The sequence below is a fragment of the Vipera berus genome, assembly GCF_964194415.1.
Source record: "Vipera berus genome assembly, chromosome: 2".
NCBI classification, from domain to species: Eukaryota; Metazoa; Chordata; class Lepidosauria; order Squamata; family Viperidae; genus Vipera; species Vipera berus.
In genome coordinates, this window is record NC_138203.1 from 33,250,068 (window position 1) to 33,270,399 (window position 20,332).

At 36.9% G+C, this 20,332-nt stretch overlaps 1 protein-coding gene across 1 annotated transcript in view; it reads right to left on the bottom strand.

Annotated features, from left to right (window-relative positions):
* Positions 1-543: 543 nt before the first annotated feature.
* SV2C (synaptic vesicle glycoprotein 2C) overlaps positions 544-20,332 on the bottom strand; it is a 61,696-nt gene continuing 41,907 nt past the window's right edge. Inside the window, exons 7-13 of the mRNA XM_081319741.1 lie at positions 19,254-19,364; positions 17,539-17,627; positions 15,211-15,375; positions 13,719-13,852; positions 11,805-12,008; positions 10,632-10,791; positions 544-1,741 (exon numbers count right to left, since the gene is read on the bottom strand). Of these exons, the coding sequence (XP_081175867.1) occupies positions 1,558-1,741; positions 10,632-10,791; positions 11,805-12,008; positions 13,719-13,852; positions 15,211-15,375; positions 17,539-17,627; positions 19,254-19,364 (1,047 nt within the window). The 3' untranslated portion in view covers positions 544-1,557. The remainder of the gene's footprint in view (positions 1,742-10,631; positions 10,792-11,804; positions 12,009-13,718; positions 13,853-15,210; positions 15,376-17,538; positions 17,628-19,253; positions 19,365-20,332) is intronic.

A 20,332-nucleotide genomic window follows, 5' to 3' on the forward strand; every position in this document is an offset into this window, starting at 1 on the left:
TATTTCAAGGTTAGTGTAATCATTTTAATTGTTTTTAATTTTTGTAATTTGTTGCATTGTTTTTAAAAACCTTGTGAACCGCCCTGAGTCCTACGGGAGAAGGGCGGTATATAAGTCTAATAAAATAAATAAATAAATACCCAGTTCCTGCACTGTATGCCTCCAGTCCCCTCATCACTTTTTGTTGCTCTTCTCTACACTCTTTGTAGAGTCTCAACATCTTTTTTGTGATCAAAACTGGAAGCATTATTCCATGTGTGGTGTTACCAATGAAGTATAAAGCGGCAATATCACTTCACATGATCGTGATATTATCCCTCTGTTGATGCAACCTAGGACTGCATTGGCCTTTTTGGCAGCTGCAGCACACTGCTGGCTCACACTGGTATAATTATTATTTTCATCTTAAACAGATTCAGTTACAACAGGCTAGGGTTTCCCATGCCTAAATCTTTGTGTGTGTGTGTGTGTGTGTGTGTGTGTGTGTGTTTTATATAGTGGTTTACAAAAGAAACAATGCCATGGTTTTTGTCTTTTCCTGTATGAATATAGGAAATTATGCTCAAGCATCATCATGTAGTTTAATCTAATTTGTCTCATGATATGTGTTAGATCAACTTTCCCTAGCTAGTCCATATTTATATGCAAATTAGGCTACAAACAGGAGTTCTGGAGACAGTTTTGTTAGATTAACATTTATTCCTAAGAAAGGCTGAATATTTATTTATATTAATCTACTTTTTAAAATATAGTATTAATTTTTGTGACTTCCAAAGCATATACATTAGAGGTGGGATATTCATAGAAGCCACTATGCCAGCTTCATCAAGTGTTTTTTCAGCATGAAATAAAAGGGATGTAGCCCTACCCCTGAAAGAACAAGAGCCCAGGTCCCGCTGACCCTTTCTCCCATCTGTGGTGGCTGCGCAGTGCTCAGGCAGCCCCAATTGCTGTGGGGTGGCTCTGGAGGTCAGATTGGGGGCTGCCAAGCCACCCCACAGTGATGCACTGCCGGCCGGCCCTCCTTGCTACAGGGGTTATACACGTTTTTGTTTTAATAGCAACTGCCTTCAGAAATATCTCTATGCACCCATTAAACAAACTGAGGGGGAAGGTAACAATGGCCATTTGTTCTTTCCCTAATAGCTTATGTTCCCACCAGTTCCAGTCCATAATTTTCATCTTTCTCCTCTCTCAAAAATGTAATTTGGGCATCTACATGCACACAGGTTCCTCCACAGTTTTTATCTGCAAAGGTCTGTGTGAGGGAACGACACATGTAGACTCCACTCATTGGAATTCCACAGGTGTGAACTTAAGAGGGTTGGACTGATGAGATGCACAATGCTGGGGCAAATGGCTCCACTGAGTTCACTCTTCGTTCCCTTTTCTTGTGTGTCTCTTAATTTTTTGTTGCTGTGGTTTCATTTTGAGGGTAGAACTTCTCTATGCAATTACTTTTCTTGAACCAACAATCTGAAGCCTCCTCCCTTCCAGGCAAGAAATGACACTTAGAAACAAATAAATGGCTTTTTTTTATCCACCACCCATTTCAAATTACATCAGTACTTGTTTTCTGGTGTCAGGGAGTCGAAGTCCTACCAAACCTCCACACACTAAAACTGTAGAAGCCAACAGAATAGGTATTGATTGCGCAATGACAACAAAAGAACCAAATATTAAGTTTCCAAGAACAGCTGCTGCTTTGCAGAGTGCATTTAAAAAGCCAAAGCCGGTTGCCCTGGAAGAGAGGAAAAGAAATTAGAATTAATATGCAGAAAGTACAGACACATATACTATAACGATTGGCGATATTATGTTGTCTGAACTTGACCTTGATTTTAAAAAAAGTTTTTTATCTGTATAAAAATACATTTTTTTTCTTTAAAAGATAGACAGAAGATAAAACACTAGTGAATTACTGGGCATGACTTTCCAGAATATTACATCACAACCCAAGATGACAGCCATAGTCACTTGTCCTTAAACAATTCTGAAACAGCATATTCTATGTATGAATGTAAACATATCAATTCACATGTTACTACAAATGCGTTTACTTCTGGAATAAAAGATCTGTTTTTTTAAATCAAAACAAAGGCAGTATACCATTCATCAGATGTTTACAAAAAGACCAAGAATGATGAATTGTAGAACAAAATATTAAAAGAGAAGAAATAAGATTAGGAAGAATAGCATGTTTTGCTGGTATCAAATAAGAAAGCTATGTTGATGCCTAGCAGGCTTCTATGAAGAAGGAATTCTACCAGTGCAGTGCCACTATTAGAAACATTTTGCCATTCTGGTGTCTAACAGTTCTGGTATTAGAAGAAGTGCTACTCAGTGATGCATGAAACTGCACTTGACTAATGAAGCTCATGTAATTATTCTGTCTCCCATTTTACTCAGAGAGTAGAAATGGAAGCAACAAGTAAAAGCCAGATGGATGACTTTGGGCCTCTCTCAGCCTAACTCACACAGAGAGACGTCATTGTGGTGAAAGTAGGTGGACTGGATATGTTCATCACCTTGAATTATTTATAAAAATAATAAAGGGAGGATATACATTTTTTAAGGGACGCGGTGGCTCAGTGGGTTAGGACACTGAGCTTGTCGATCGGAAGGTCGGCAGTTTGGCGGGTCGAATCCCGAGTGCCGCGTAACAGAGTGAGCGCCTGTTACTCGTCCCAGCTTCTGCCAACCTAGCAGTTCGAAAGCACGTAAAAATGCAAGTAGAAAAATAGGGACCACTCCGGTGGGAAGGTAACAGCGTTCCGTGCGCCTTTGGCGTCTAGTCATGCCGGCCACATGACCACGGAGATGTCCTCGGACAAGCGCTGGCTCTTCGGCTTTGAAACGGAGATGAGCACCGGCCCCTAGAGTCGGAAACGACTAGCACGCATGTGCGGGGGAACCTTTACCTACCTTTACCTTTATACATTTTTTAAAAAATTAAATAACATTGTTTCATATTAAGATATGCAATGGCTCTTCAAAGTAAAGTATGAATGAGGCCTGACTAGTTAGCAATCTGCAATCCTCAAGGCTACTAGAACAAAAAATTTTGCTTCCAAAGTTAAACACTCAATAGAGAACACACACAGCTAGAGAGAAGTTCCCAGTACGAGTCCGAACACTCGGAAGACAAAACCGCTGGTCCTGGTGACCGACCAAGATTGGAGCCTCAATAAAGTACAGCACATGTCTCAAAGGTAAGACTTTCTAACATTTGATTACCTTCTCTCAAAATCAATAGAAAACTTAAGGTTGCTGTGAAAAGTTGCATGTTTTGAGCCAGGTTATTCTTTAACTATTTTTTTTAATTTCCCCAATTCCACATCAAACACAATTCCTTTTTCTGGTTTCTCCAGCTTGTTTATCCTCTCTGCCCAGTAGGCTACCAAGACTGAGACAAATTACTTTTACCAGTTTTGAACAAATTGCTTGCAAAGATCTATAAATTTCAGCTGCTTCAGAGCCATGGGTTTTACACATGATCAGATAAATAATCTTATGAGAAACAGAAACTGCCTTTGGGAGACCCAACTAATAAGGTACTTTGTGAAGATGCTTATGAGACTGCATCCAAATCAGTTCTGTTTGTTCAGAGGTTTCTATATTATTTCATACTCTGAAAAACTAGTTTGAGATAATGGAGTAATGTATAGACCCTTGGGAAACAGAAACAAATATGTGCTCTTAACAAAACAGCAGCATTGTTTTATAGAGGTCCACAAAAAAGTCTGTGCGCTTAATTGCCAATGCAAATACAAGACAGTAAGGCAAATTTAAAAGCTAGAAGGCCTGTGCTTGAAGAGCTTGAAGTAATTGCATGGAGTAGGGGGGAGAGAATGCAGCTGGTTTGACACCCTTAAATACATGTTGACAAATACAGATGACGTATTTAGTAGAACTACCGGTAGTTTGGTTATTTGCATATCTGTGGGAAAAATATTTCTCCTTGTGATAATATGGCATAACCATGCATACAATTTAAATGATGTCCTTTTTGTCATTTTTTGGCTTATAAATTTTAGGTAGTCAAATATTTGCATTTTGCAAAAATAACACTTTATCTTTTTATAATTATGAAATCAAATAATTGGTTGACTGTGTAACTTTACACAATTTTCTTGACAATGGTATCTTTGGGGATTTAAATTCTCAATCTAATGTAAGGCCCTGGTATTCCATGATAATATCCCATGAAGAACTCCTAATAAAGCTAATAGGAATAGATTAAGATTTAAGATTACTAGCATAAGAAGCTTTGTAGTTCTTTTTAATAGTTCCAGTGATCAATTTCATGCCATTGAGCATAGTACAAATCCATTTGAATATAGTTCAAAAACTCAAGTAAAATATTTGGAGACTTCTAAGTTGAACAGCCTCAATTCTAGGTTGCATCTACTCTAAATAAATACTTTAATTCTTGGATAGGGAACCACCTGCAAATTGCAAGGTGAAATAGGGGAGCTGGGAAACATTGTGGAAGAAATATAACGGGGGTTGAAGATCTCAAAGGTCCCTTCCAACTCTATTATTGTTAACCAACCTCCTTAAGGATAGCAATAAAACTACATGGACGCAATCACCAGGAATTGAGCTTTAATTGAGAGCATATTTGTGTACACTTAAAAGACAGATTTTTATAGTTGGTAACAACTTGTGTCTTGGAGGCTGACTGAGAAACTTGAAAAAAAAGCCATGGGTTTATTTAATTATAAGGCATGTGATTTGATTCCCACAAAACCCAAAGTCAAACAATATCATGGCTTGTAACAATTTCAAAATCAGTCACTGGATCATAGGTTTTTGATAGAAACCATGATGTTGTCACATAGCCATGTATCACTGTGAGAATCAATCTTTATTTCAGGTTGATCTACATAAATACAGGTTGTCCTTGACTTACGACCACAGTTGAGCCCAAAATTTATGTTAAGACATTTGTTAAATGGGTTTTGCCCATTTTACAACCTTTCTAGCCATAGTTGTTAAGTGAATCATTGCAATTTTTAAGTTAGTATCATGGCTGAGTGGATCTGGCTTCCCCATTGACTTTGCTTGTCAGAAAGTTACAAAAGCTGTTTACATGATATTAGAACACTGCAACTATCATAAATATGAGCCAGTTGCCAAGCATCCGAATTTTGATCACGTGACCATGGGGATGCTACAATGGTCGTAATTGTGAGAAATGGTCATAACTTTGAACGGTCACTAAATGAACTGTTGTAAGTTGATGACTACCTGTTCTGTACCAGCCTGCTACCGGCCTTGCAGAAAAGGCAACACCTTTACAGACGGCAAGAGGCTGGAATATGTCTGCCAAATTTATTACAAAAACAAACAAGACACGAACCAAGATACCGGAGCTTTGAAACACTATCTGAGTGGTTGCTTTCAGCAAACCAGCCCTCCCCACACAAGTCCTTTATAAAGAGTTCAGGGCGTGGCTTCTCTCTCCCTCCTTCCGAGAAGCCCCATTGCCTTCCTCTGTTTACTCCTACTTGACTGCCTCCTGCGTCGGGCATCCTTGAACAGGGCCAGCTGTGGGTCATCTTCATCCACGCTGTCAGGCTCACACAGCTGGGTCTCCACCAGGTGGGAGGGGCCTGGCTGGGGGCTCTGCGGAGCCTCAAAGCCATCATCAGCAAGTTCTTCAACACCCCCCTCCTCCCCCTCATCTGAGTCATCCGACCCAACTGCCGAACCCACAGGCTGACCCTGAATCACAACACTACCTGTAACTTTTTTGAAAAGTGTCATTAGTGAAAAGATACCAATTCTATATTTTTACTTGTATTTTATAGCATGAAGAAAGGCTGTACCTGCTGGGTTTATATGAAAAAGGCTCTTACAGAGTGCAATTCTGAACAGAGATTGAAATAATAAAGATTATATTACGTACAAATCTTTCCTGAGATCATATCTGAAGCAAAATATAATAAGATATCCTACACAGAAAGACATCTAAGAAAGATTAGAGGTAGCAGTGGGCAGCTAACCAGGATTAAATTACACAGTCTGCCTATCCAGGCAGGAAAAATGTAATTACCATAATTCATTACGAAAAGGAGAGCAAAAATTACACTGAGGTGTGGTGTGAATAGTATTTCTAGTCTGTAGCCATGAAGATGGAAAATAAGGAAACCAGACAATTTCAAAGCTACAGTTTTATAAGTCTTCCAAGAAAATGGGAGAAGACATGAAATGTAACGAAGGAGAGCAAGTTTTCAATACATAATTAGCTAGTCTGACAAGATTTCATATGCAACTCACGAGAAATAACAATGTCAGGAATGTCTGTGGGATGGTTTTCTAGTGTGTGTCTCATGCAAGGATGCAATTTTTGAGGCTTTGATTTAATGAACACCTCACCCCACCACCCCACCCTAAAATAAAGACAACTGTGAGAACAGCAATATCCTAGTTGTGGGGGAGACGGGACAGGGGGATTTAACTGAATATTGTGATGTTCATTCCACAGGGTGGCAGTAAAACCTGCTGTCCCAATGTCTGCCAAATTGTATGAAATCACATGTTTTCTGACAAAATCAAATAAGGGGTACAATAGTTCATAAATAGCTAACAAAGGAAAGCGTTCCTTAAAATGAAATTGTTTAGGCTGCAATTCAATAATCTTGAAGAAGCACCCAGAGCCACATAATTTTTAGTTGGATGTCTAAACTGGTACATTTCTTCTATAGTCCTTCAACACTGGATGAGGACAGGGCATGCTGGAAAATATTATGGATCCACAGGTTCCCATAATTTCCCATTCTCTTACACTAAATTGGAAGTGGTGGGCAAACATGTATTTGCTTTATTTATTTGTATATTGTTCTTCCTTTTGAGGAGGCCGGAATGTGGCATACAGAAAAAAAAGTAACAATATCATAAAAAAATACCCCTATATTAAAACTAAGTATCAGTCTCCATATAGCTGGCAATCCCAAGAAGCAAGAACCATATGGATTTTTAAAAACACTACAGGTAGTCCTTGAATGTTGGACTAGGATGAAGGTGAAAATCATGAGAATCACTTCATTTACAAAACCTTGGGCAAAATCACAAAAGTTAGGGATATTACAATGACAAAAAAGAGTAGAACTAATTACTAAAGTAATTATCTTTAAAGAGATACTATATAGCTATGAAAACTAGACACTAAAAAGAAAAAGAATTACATACCTTCCAAATTATGATTTTAGAGACATTACCAAGGATCTAAAAAGGTAAAAGGTAAAGGTTCCCCCGCACAATCATGCTAGTCGTTTCCGACTCTAGGGGCCGGTGCTCATCTCCGTTTCAAAGCCGAAGAGCCAGCGCTTGTCTGAGGACGTCTCCGTGGTCATGTGGCCGGCATGACTAGATGCCAAAGGTGCACGGAACGCTGTTACCTTCCCACCGGAGTGGTCCCTATTTTTCTACTTGCATTTTTACGTGCTTTCGAACTGCTAGGTGGGCAGAAGCTGGGACGAGTAACAGGCGCTCACTCTGTTACGCGGCACTCGGGATTCGACCTGCCAAACTGCCGACCTTCTGATCGACAAGCTCAGCGTCCTAACCCACTGAGCCACCGCGTCCCTTACCAAGGATCTAGTCAATAGTAGATCACATAGAGACTGATGGAACTCCTGAGACAATGATCAGCACGCAAAACATCCTAGAATTTGTGTATGTTACTGAGCATAAGATGAACTAGAAAAAATATTACTCTTGGCAAGGCTGACGTTGAAAAATGGAAAGGCTATAGATAAGATAGATAAATGAGATTAAAATGATTATTGGAGTGTCCTTTGAAGAACTGTGTTACTGTTGGGGACAGATCAAGATGGCAAGCAGTTGTCAAAGGCCACACTCAATAGCCCTTAACAAATAAAGCAGGTTTAATAACATTGTAGGAAGAAAACCATATTAGTCTGTATTGGCAAAAAAATCAGGAGTCTCCCAGTATCTTTTCCAATTAACAACTCATATGAAAGAGCATAAATTTTTTTGAACTGCTGCTCAGTTCATCAGATACCTGGAGCAGGGGTCCCCAACCCCCGGTCCTTGGACCAGTACCAGGCCGCGGCATGCCAGCAGCCGGTCTGCACAAACAAACAAAGCCCCATCCACGAGATGCAGGCAGAACACAAAACCACGTCCCCTCCAGTCCGCGGAAAAACCTCTCCACAGAACTGGTCCCTGGTGCCTAAAAGGGTGGGGGCCTCTGACCTAGAGTGAGTAGAGCAGTGTAGGATTTAAATTATGGTGAGTTGGAGGGAAAAATGAGAAGAAAAGGTGGGGAGGAGAAGGTAGAGAAAATAGTTTGGTTATGTAGATGCAAATTACATATGAGAAAGATTACAACTATCATATCAATTAACAATTGTAAGATGTTAATTATGTTATTACTAGAAAGATCATTACTTTAACTATTGTGATCTTTTTTGTCATGAAATATCCTTATCTTTTCTGATTTTTACTCAAGGTTTTCCTTGCCTTTTTACCATTGGATTAATTTCCTCTTTGTTTTCCTAGCACATTTATTTTATGGAAATAAGGTAAAATGCAAGAAAATAAAATTATCTATCATTTCATTGTTTTCCGATAGTGTTTTATTCATTATTCCTCAGGAGAATAATCAGGTATTCTGGCATACCCATTAGCTTTAATATATTCCCTATTCTACATTTACAGCCTTTGTCAGGGAAGCAAAATAAAATCCTGTAATATTCTTGCTCTATTATTCATCTTTGTTAGCTAATTTAATCTCAAATCCTTCTGCTTCTCTGCATTTATGGATCAATTTTTTTATAATTGCTGGAAAAAATAGATACATAAAGAATTCATTCAATGGTTCAATAATCTACACATGTGGTTACATTTCCTTTATTTTGGATAGGTATTTTTTTCATCCTCAAGATAATAGAGTTTTTTTCATATTTGTAACAGAACTGTTAGCACTTTAACTTCTTTCTACAGATTTCAACATGCGAAATAGGCATTTCATCTGGACTTAATGTATTTCAGTTTGAATGACTATTATTTAGTGTCCCTTATATCTTACTTTCTAATGGAGTTGGTTCCTGATTATTCCAGTATTCCATTTGTTAAGATTTTCATTAGTTTTTACATCCTTAACTCTCAACCTGATTTGTCTAACAGATGTCATCCATTATTTCTCTTAAGTAATCCTATGTTAGCTGTACATTTGAGGTTATTTTTCCTAAAAAAAAACACCAACTGACTTTCTTCTTATCATTCTTGTTTGAGGAATTTTTCATTTCACATTTTTACTTTGCAAAGTCTGCATTCAATTGTTAAGTTGACAAAGCTTTCATTCTTGGCAGTTCTACATTCTATTATAATAGCTTGTTCTGAATGCCATTTGGATCTTTTCTTCTATGAACTTTTAGAAAATGTTTTCTAAAATGTTTCACACAATCTCTAGTTTATTTTTATAGCTATTTATATTCTATCTTGCATAAATTAAAAATACTGAAACTGAATTAAGGTTACTTTATGTTCTCCAAATCAGATTTTGCTGGAACATCCACCATTTTCTATTTTCTAAGTTTAACCTCAACAGAAGAAAATCTCTGTTTGCTAAGTTTAACACACCAGAGATTTACGATCTCTTCCAGTGTCATCTGGAAGTGCCTGGCTGATTGTACTTTACTTCTTCATCACGTGATACTCCTACCTTACCACAAAATTTCTTGTAATGTCTCTAATCATATATAAAAAAGTTTCTCATGTGTTTTTCTTGTTATCTTGCATATTCTTAATTGATGCCTTTATTTTCTATTAGCAATAATTTACACAAATTCACTAACATTGATTTGTATGCCTTTTTTTCCTCTGAAGATACATTATGGTAAGACAACTAATGGTGCTTTGAAAAGTAGAAGTTATTATTGTCTTGGATACATAAATACCTCTCAAGATATTTTATACTCTCTCTCTCTCTCTCTCTCTCTCTCTCTCTCTCTCTCTCTCTCTCTCTCTCTCTCTCTCTCTCTCTCTCTCTCTCTCTCTCTCTCTTCTCTCTCTCTCTCTCTCCTTTGAAATAGAAGATCATGCTAGACTTTCCAGAAAATGCTTCTTTGATTAAAAAAAATAACTGAAGGAACTTTTTGAATATACTTTTAAGTGGTTTTGCTCTGGTTACTATTATGTTAATTTTTTTTTTTTAAAAAATGCCTTCAAAGAACTTGTGCTACAGCTTATGCTTTAATTTTGGTAGTGGAATGAAATATAATAAAAGTATAGTGACATATAACCATTTTGGATTTATAAATTAAAATTAAAAAATACTGATAGTCCAAAAGCAAAACAAATTGATGAGGTTAGTGCAGACTGTCAGCATAGCTGAATATATTGTTTCTAATACAACTCAAGATTAGTAGAAACACTCAGAACATAGCCATCCAGTTCAATTTTGAAGTCAGACAGAAGATAAATAATATAGTCCTAATACAGATCAGTAGAAGTCTCTTTGCTTTATTGTTCACAATTATAAAAAGAGTCTTTTTCCTATTTTCTTTCACCTTTTAAGTACATATCTTAGAAATGTCCAGTTGACTTATTTAACTTTTGAAAAGAAGGCAAAGCATGACAAGAATATAGAACTATACCTTCTATCTGTAGGATACAACTCCACAGTAATGACATCAAGAGAATTCCATGCTGAGATAGTAAGGCCATTGTATAGACACAGCATGCCTATCATCATGGATCCACTTGTACCAAACCATAGGAGAAAGCAGCTAATTCCCGAAAGTATCATAGAACCACCTGCATGGAAACCAAATGTCAATAATTACTATTGCTTCTGAAAAAGGCTTTACAAAACAATTACTATAATGTTGTCAACATGAGTAGTAACTTAAGCAAAGTCATAAAGTAGCTAAGAACCTGTGATGATCAAAGACTTTTAGCAGCACTGGATGTGGGCACTGACAGAGGTGACAGAATAATAGTCTAAGCATCATGTCCTGAAGGCTCTCCACTATTCAGGAAGAAAGAACAGCTTAAAAGGGAATTAAGAAGGCTGAAAGTCCTTACAAGAACTCAATTGGATTTGGAAATTCATGGTGGCAAGTTCCTTAGTCTCAAGACTTCTCTAAAACTTGCTTCTGGCTACTATTTCTCTATGTTAACATTTCTGAACTATGAGCAACTTTATGCTTTCTTATCATGTTTGAAAACCTTGATTCAGAAATGTTCCCCTCCAAGGGTCAGCACTGCCACAAAAAAAACCTTCCTTTTGCACATGATTACCACATGATAAAATGATAAAGCATAAAATTTCAGCTGTTATGATCTCTTGAGTTGGGGGGAAAGGGAGAGTTTATAGCAGGAGTCTGTGAGTTTGATAAGAAAAATGATTTATTTATTTATTTTGCTTTCTGTCACAGAAAAACCTGAAACACTTTGTTAAATGGGAGCCAAACTTTGGGGTATTTTCTTTTTTTTTATTTCTCCTTTTATAGGCAGTGTGGCTAAGAGGCTATCATTTTGGGAGAAAATAGGATTAGGGAGGTTTAAGGACTGAAATGCTGCATTAAGCCTCTCACAAATTCATTCTTCCTTAAAATACAGAATCATTGCCCCATCTACTTCTTCTATGTATCTGAGAGTGCACTGAAAACTAGCCGGGAGGGGGCAGGGGGGGGAAACAACTCACTATCTCTATATATACATCCCTCATCCCCTGCTTGATTATTTGTAAATCTTAAAGTGAAAAGGAGAAAATAAGAATGTTTAAAAAAAAATAAAAAAAAACAATTTCAAAGTGAAGCTCCTACCCAACATTGTTAAACGTCCAATCCGATCCATCAGAAGAGCTGAGACAATATTTCCTGGTAATACTGCTAAAGTCCCCAGGAAATTGACAAAATAAATCCAGTAGGCACTGTAATCATCATCAAACGAAATTTGACATCCGGTCTTATTGTGAAAGAACGTACAATTTCTAAATTCACTGCCAGGGTATTTATATGGCTCAAGATCTGTGGAAATAGAAGAAATTTGTGAAAGGTGTAATATATTTCAAACACAGGTTTTTTTACGTATTGCCTAAAAAGGCCAGCATTAATATTGTATTCAATATAACATTCCAGTATATTAATATTGTAGTATGTTAATGTTTTAATGATGTTCTTTTAGTTTTGTATTATTGAGTTTGCTAACCTAGTTATGCCTATTCCTCAGCAGGACATAAATATGTTCTACTAAAATTACTTTTTATGTGTGTTTATTTTTTAATATGTTTTTGTTGTCAGGTGAAAAGACGAAAAAAATAAATTAACTAGAGTTTTATAAATAAGATAACATACTTCTGTTAAGCCAAATGTAGCTTTAAAAAAAGTTTATTAATTGCTTTAAAAAGAAAAACAAGGACCAAACCAACAAGGGGGAAAAAAGAATAATTGGTACAGAAACATAATAGCAGAAGTGGACAAAGGAGTGACAAATTGTAGAGTTAGTGATAAATGTATCATTGATTAGAAAAATCATTAAATTACTGTAAGTACATTAAATTGTTTTAATAATGCAAGAAAGAATTTGCCAAAATATCTGCTATTTATTGTTTAAAAATACAAAAAGAGGGGGGAAAAACCCTAAAAAACATTATATGTGACTGGTGCAGACAAGTTGAGGCAGGCTGAGGTGGTTTGGGAGGCCCAGGGCAGGCTGTACATAAGTTGGGGAAGGCAGCAAAGGACTGGGATGGCTAGCGGAGGTAATGCTTGGGCAGAGGATGCTGCTGGCAGGTGTGACTTACCGGAGTGACTTGCGACTTTTCTTGTTGGTTTCCCCATTGAATTCACTTCTGGGAAGCCAGCAGGAAAGATCGCAAATGGTAATCATGTGATCAAAGCTCCCAGATTCCAAACATTGACTGGCGGATACTGCTATAGCTGGAACTTCAGGTACCAATTGTATGTCCATTTTTTTTCCAGCAATGCTGTAACTAAATAATTGCTGAATGAATGCATGTAAACTGAGGACTACCTATATTCTCCTTGTAACTCTAGTACAATTGCTAATCAGAAATGCTAGGTGAAGGGCAAAATGACAGCATATGCATACATCTGAGCTATTAAAATATTTTAGTTTAAAATGTGAAAAAACACCCATAACGCTTCTCTCCCCGAAACACAGATGTAGTTCTTGGCAGTGGGATTAGTCTCAATCAAAAACACCTAGAAAAATGAATAAACCTGGATCAGAAAACACTCTTAGTTCTTTCTCAAGGTGATGTTAAGCACAGTATGTTCTCCCCAATCATCTACCCCCCCTCCCGCACCTCCAAGATTTCATGTGGACGTTGACTTCATTTTGTCTTTGGAATCCTGAAGGGTCCCTCTCAGTGGCTGCCTAAAAAAGTTTAAATGATAGTTGGCCCAGCTGAACTTTCTCATATTCCAGCATAGAATCTCAGCTACTTCCCAATCACCCTGCCAAAAGATGAAGTAATTATTCATGGAGCCAAATATTCCCATTCTTTCTTCTTTAAATTGGTAAAAAAAATGTTAGTTACTTCCGACAACATCAGATAATAAGCTCAGCCAGAAATTCAGCTCTTGACATCCCTATAGTTGGTAAGAACACAAGTTTAAAAAGTGTTCAGCTTAACTTTTCTTCTCTGTTGAAATAACTACCACACAGTTAAAGGATTTGGGGAACCAAGAATGTGGTTTTTTTTCCCAACGTACCTGAATTGAAGAAAACAGTGTCTATAAAAATGCAGTTTCTAAAATATGTATTCAGTGTAGTAACATCCTCAAAGTAACAGTTCTTAAAAATGGAGTCTTGAAAAGTAACTGCTTTGAATGTCATCATTGTGAACCTGAGTAAAAGAAAGAATTTGCTGTACTGATTTAAAGCATGGTGGATAGCAAGAGGTCTAACTGGAAGCATTTTTTCAAAAGATTGAATAATAGTATGGCTAAATAAAGATCACCTTCTGAAGGTTCAGTCTTTTGTAGTAATATGTTCAAATTCCCCATGCTCAAACTGTGAGTGGTTTGGAGGACAGGAAATAGAAGAGCTCACATTCTTAACTGAATCAGACTAGAGCAGAGCAGAACAGAACAGAATAGAGCTGGAAGTGACCTTGGAGGTCTTCTGGTCTAGCCCCCTGCTCAAGCAGGAGAAGAACCTACACCAGGCATGTCAAACACAAGGCCTGGGGGCCGGATCCGGCCCGCGAAGTGGCTTCATGTGGCCCGCAAAGCCATCCTGGAAACAGTGAGGGAACGGCCCCCACTGCCTTGGCCCAGAGACCCTCCTTCTGCCAGAGACCCTCAGATCTGTCCCACTCCTGCCCAGGCCCCCATAGGCACCCTTGATGCGAACGATGTAGAGCTGGCCACGCCCACCCAGTAGGCCATACACACTCTGGCCACGCCCACCCAGTAGGCCACGCCCACCCTGGCCATACCCACCCGGCCCCTTGAGGGCAACCGCAATGCTGATGCGGCCCTCAGTGAAATTGAGTTTGACACCCCTGACCTACACCATTTCAGACAAGTGACTGTCTAGTCTCTTAAAAACCACCAGTGATGGAGTGCCCATGATTTCTGAAGGCAAGCTGTTCCACTGGTTAATTGTCCACTGTTAATTGTTAGGAAGTTTCTCCTTAATTCCAGGTTACTTCTCTCTTTAGTCAGTTTCCCTGCCCTCTGGTGCTTTGGAGAATAGTTTGACGCCCTCTTCTTTGTGGCAGCCCCTCAAATACTGGAATACTGCTATCATGTCACCCCTGTTTCTTCTTTTCTTTAGACTATGGTTATCATCAGCTAAGTTTACTCCAAAATATGATTTGAAACAATTCTTGGTAGTATTTACTGATCAGAGAGTTAGAGCTAGCTATGATTATGAAAAGGGTGAGCTAAATAAAAAAAGCAGAACATTAACCTATATTAAAACCCATCTCTCCAAAAGAAAAAAGAAAATGAAACATAAAATGGAACACTGGTATGAGATACCAGGTGATCCTGAACTGGGCTGTTGGGCAACATGCAAATCATAATGTCTTTTCATTTGAACCTCTCTCAAATTGGTTGTGGTCAAATATAAAATATGATAATTCGGTCAAGGTCTTTTAGTACTAAGGAAAGAGGTCTTTGTAAGTTGAACTCATTAAAGGAAAGGCAGAATGCACACTCAGCAAATCATTTTAGAAATAGATTTATTTTTCTCAACCTGTCATTGATGAATGTCCCATTAAAATGGATCTGATTTTCCAGAGTAAAGTTGAAATCAAAGTCCACGATCCTCTTATTGCTAAAATTCCTCCCTCTTCTGGCATATTCATCTGCTTGTAGATTTTTAATGACATCTGGAAACCAGACAGACAATCCATAGTACCTATAAAAGCAATTTATGTAATTTCAGCATTCAAGAGAAATACAAGACACAACAATGAATTATAATGCAGCGTTGAGTTCAATATATACTGATAAAAAAAGTATTTTACAATGTTCCAACTGCATACAGATATAACAAGAACATGCATAGCTTTCCCGGATTTCTAAATTCCCCCTCGCTGCAAAAATTATAGTATGATATGGTGTTGCTATGTACATCTAAAATGAACATTATTTATTGTGTCATATGTGCTAATCTTAACTATGATTAGTGAAAATAAGCTAATTGCATAAACTTATAGAAAAATGAAGGTGAAGTCATGACTAGATATAGAATGCAGCATGAGGGGTGAGAGGTGGGAATAAGAAGAGAAAGACAATGCCAACAAGCTCTAAAACAGAACTTATGCATGTAGATTATGCTAAGGGTCTCATACTTGAAATTTTTAATATGGTTTAAGAAAAAAGAAAGAAAAATTAGCAATGCTGAATCCTTAAAATAAGTAGAAATTGGAGATCATACATTTAGAGGAAAAGGGACAATGTGTCCAATTTCTTTTTTGTTTTTGTCCCCAGCTTGTATTACTATAAATAGCTTGCAATTATTATTTTGTAATTTTAGTAATTGGCACATGCAAAGCATTTTAAAACAGGTTTTCGAAGTGCATTGATTGAAAGGACTTTCATTGCTTTGTTGTTTCTGTAAGAGTAGCATATTTGTAGATTTGTAGTATTTAATCATTGTCTTCTGACTGAAAGTCACACATAAAACTGTACCAGGATTGTTCAACCAAAAACCTATTCTAATTTAGTCAATTTCCCACAAATACTCTTGAGGATCTGGTAAATAGTATTACGGTATTTCTGATCCTGTAAATGACCAAAGCCTCAACACTAGTAGACATTCCCTTAATCTTCCATGGATGTCTCATCTCCTTTCAAAGTCACTTTATGTCCTCACTATGTTCTAAGAAAACAAATGGCATAGATTCTGAAAGAAGAAGGTGTTTTCCATTTGCTCACAGGAAGCATACTTTTATAGGTCTCTATCATGTTTCCCCTTTCTCTGCTTTTTTAAAAAAACAAAACAATCTCTGTATTATTTCTTTCTGACAGGAGATTGTTTTAGCTGTTCTGATCATTTTGGTTGTCCTTTTCTGAACTTTTCCAGTCCTACCAATTTACCTGATTTTTCTAGAAATATTTATAGAGTTGCATTTTGTATTGAAATTGTGAGTGTACAATATATTTGCTATAATTATTTTCAATTTTAAAATCATGTGGATAGGGAAAAAGCCATTAATCTAAGCAATCACATTTTAATGAGTTGTTAACTTGTTTTTAACAACCATTTTTCAAATATATTTTACAGAACAACCATGTGCAAGAGCTATTATTCAGTTAATGCAAGTGGTTAAAAAGTAGACCTAAAAAATAGAGAACATTTATAAAATGGTGTTGACTGGACTGGAGACTGGAAAAAAGAGTACGTGTTGGTTTATGTTTAAATATTAAGTCAGTGCAGAGGGGTTTTTTTAAATAAAAATGTTTGTATCAATATAAAAAAAATTAAAGAATGAAAAAATAGCAGTTTAAAAAATTTATAAAAGAATAAAAAGTTTATTGTTTTACGTATCCATGTCACTGACTGGAAAGGTAACAGTAAAGGAATGCAAAGATACAGATCCTTTGGAAATAGCCCAATCACTAGCAGTATTACTGCATATATTAAATTGTACCTCTTAAAAAAAAGAAGAGTATTTCTATTGTATGCCGTGTTTAAATGTAATTTTATGCTTTTCAAAGACTTATTTTCTTCAATTTCAAAAAAGATTTGGAGTAATCCAAGATGACAATAATTTGATAATATAATACACTAGTATTGTGGAAATTGAATGAAACTAGCATGGCTACTTCACAGGAAATATATAATGGGAGAGGTCTCTAGGTTAGAAAATAATAAAGAAAAATCCTACTAACTGGCATATGGCAATTCAGCATGTTTAACTTGTTTGAATCTTTCTTCACAGAGTGAATGCAGTACATCCATCCAGTCTATTGCACCACGCGTGGATGAATATGAATTTGCAACAAAGTTAATGTAATACAATTACAAAATTACAAATTACAATTACAAAATTTATATATTTCTTATCAACCTTACCCAAAAGAAAGAGTAAACCATACTACTGCAAGCTTAATTGTATTGTCCTTGACTGGATATGTAAAACACCTCTTAAACGTTAACCAAATCTGTGAGGAAATAAGAAAAACTGGATTTGTTTCTAAAATTTCATTTAAACCTAAATGGAAAAATGCAAGCAAACTTTAGAATAAGCATCACAGAAAGTTAAACAGGTCGCATTGCTTCAGGATCCTCAAGAAAATGCTACTATGCCATCAATAGGCATAGGGGTCTAACATCTTTCACCTGAAACTTGAGTACTGGAGATTACAGATTTCCCAGCCTGCATAAAAGTAGAAGCAGGCCATCACATATGGGTGTCGTTTTTTCACTAGGGACCTTTATCATCTTTACCTACTCAAAGCATCCGCGTTATTGTTATTTTGATAGAGGGCTCTAGATGATGCTTTTAATTATCAATGCAGACATTATTTTACTTTTAGTTTAGTTTTCTGAATTAAGCTTTAGAAGTCAAGCCCCAGGAATGCAACTGTACCACACCAATTATGGTCCACCAATGTAATGTACAAGGGCTATATATATTATGTAAACTTTGGCAAATTTAAGAATGCCTTGGACAAAAGAAACCAACTTTTCCCTGGAAAGTTCAGTATACTCCATTTTGGTGGCTTTATTCTGTATTAATGCTTTAGCATTAATAAAAAAATGACCAGACCAAATATTTTTTATTTTTTATTTTAATTCCATTTACATCCCGCCCTTCTCTGAAGACTCAGGGCGGCTTACAAGCTTAGCAGTAGCCTTCATTCTATGTATATGCCTGCTTATTAGGGCTTTCGCACACACACACACCCAAGCGGCATTATTACAAAGTCAGCTTAATTGCCCCCAACAATCTGGGTCCTCATTTTACCTACTTCGGAAGGATGGAAGGCTGAGTCAACCTTGAGCCTGGTGGGATGAGAACCTGCACTAATTGCAGGCAGCTGGTGTTACTTAAGGAGGCATTAGCCCACTGCTCCACCAAGGCTCCACCAATATATTGAGTTATCTTTATCAAAAAAGTATATCTCCTCGAATTTAGTCCCAAAATTTCCACAGCATTATTATTTATAAATATTAAAAGGAAAGAAACAAAAAGGAAAAGGGAAAAGAATTACTAAAGAGTAAAGATAAGTGTTTAAGCTCTCACTCCCCCCCCTTTTTTTGTACACCAGATGATTGATAGCATTTATAAACTTTAGAAACCATAGCCTGCGTTTGTATTTGCCTTGTTGCATGATGTATATAGTATATATGGAAGCCATTCTTGCCAAATTTAGTTAGCATGCCCCATTACTGTATGACAGTAATGAAACGGACATGGGTGAACCCACTTCAACCTTTTTCTTTATGGATTATTGAATGATTCTGACAAGCCATTATCTCTCAGCCTAATCTATTTCACAAAAATTAACTGAGAACATATCACCAACTTTTGGGAGAAGGGGAAGGATAAAGCAATACAATAAATAAGGTGCCACTATCTGGAAAATCTCTACAGAAATGTGGAATCACAGAATATTTAATTTGGGGGAAAAATAAAAGCATAAGAAGTTGTTTTAATCTATTTTACTAACTTTAACGCTGACTCATTTAAGCATGATAATAATGGTAAATGTTTAATTTCTCTACATTCTCTAGGCCGGTTTGCATTTAAATATAAATAATATTATAGAGACTGTGTTACTTACACTATCCAGTTCTGTGCGCACTCTGACATAGCATCTCTTATACCAGGTGCCTGTGTCACTTGCTATTTCTATAAGCTCATCTATCTGTTTTGGTGTTTTGATCCTATTAACCTATGGAGAACACAAGAAGAGAGTTTTATTCTCTACTTGAGAAACAAAAACATTTGACAGTTGAAGAAAGTTAACAGCCTTATTTAAAAGGGGATAAACAGCTTCAAGTTGTATGTTTATAAATTAAAACATCTAACCTTGGCTAGTTCCCATCTCTTGAGAAAGAAAGAGAAGTACGATTTGCATGGAAGGTCAACTGAACAGGAGAATATGAAAGTGCAGGTTCTTCAGAAACGGATATTTTGCGGTATTATTAGAGCAATCGGCTTATCTGTAGAGCTTTTAAAAACTATAAAAATGGTTGGTTGCAGCTCTTTAAATACATATTTTTAATGAATGAAGGAAATAAATTCATATGAGAATATCAGTTTTTAATTTTGTTATGATTTCTGTATAATATCCTTCAAAAATGAGTTATAGCCAATATGAAAAATAAGCAACTACACAGTCCCTATTAAATATAACAATACACTAAAAAAGAACATTTTTAGGCATTCATTATTGGGAAAATTCCAGCCAGGCAGGGAGAAGAGGTCAGGTGGGGAACTAGCCTTGAGTCTTTCCACAGCCAGAAGAGACATAAAGCTGACCCCCTTTAAGTTTCATGGAATCTTATCTGTTGTTCCCAAGGGAAGGCAAGCAGTCTGGAAGTTTCCTGTACATTAGGTAGAACAAAATAAAATAATCAACTCGAACCTTTCATATGTGGATCTGGCTACTTGTGCCTGAAAGTCGTTAACTTATGATCACAACTGGGACCAGAATTTCCACTACTAAGCGATGAGGTCATAAAGTGCAATTCACATGACCACATGACTTAGTGACAGCAATCCTGGCAGTCCAGGTTGCGATGCATGAGTTGTTATGCCAAAAGCAGAGGGAGATCCAGATAAGGAGTGCAGGGCTGCTGCAGAGTGGTGGGGGAGGCCCAGTGCAGGTTATGTGTGAGTTGAGGAAGGGAGGTGTTG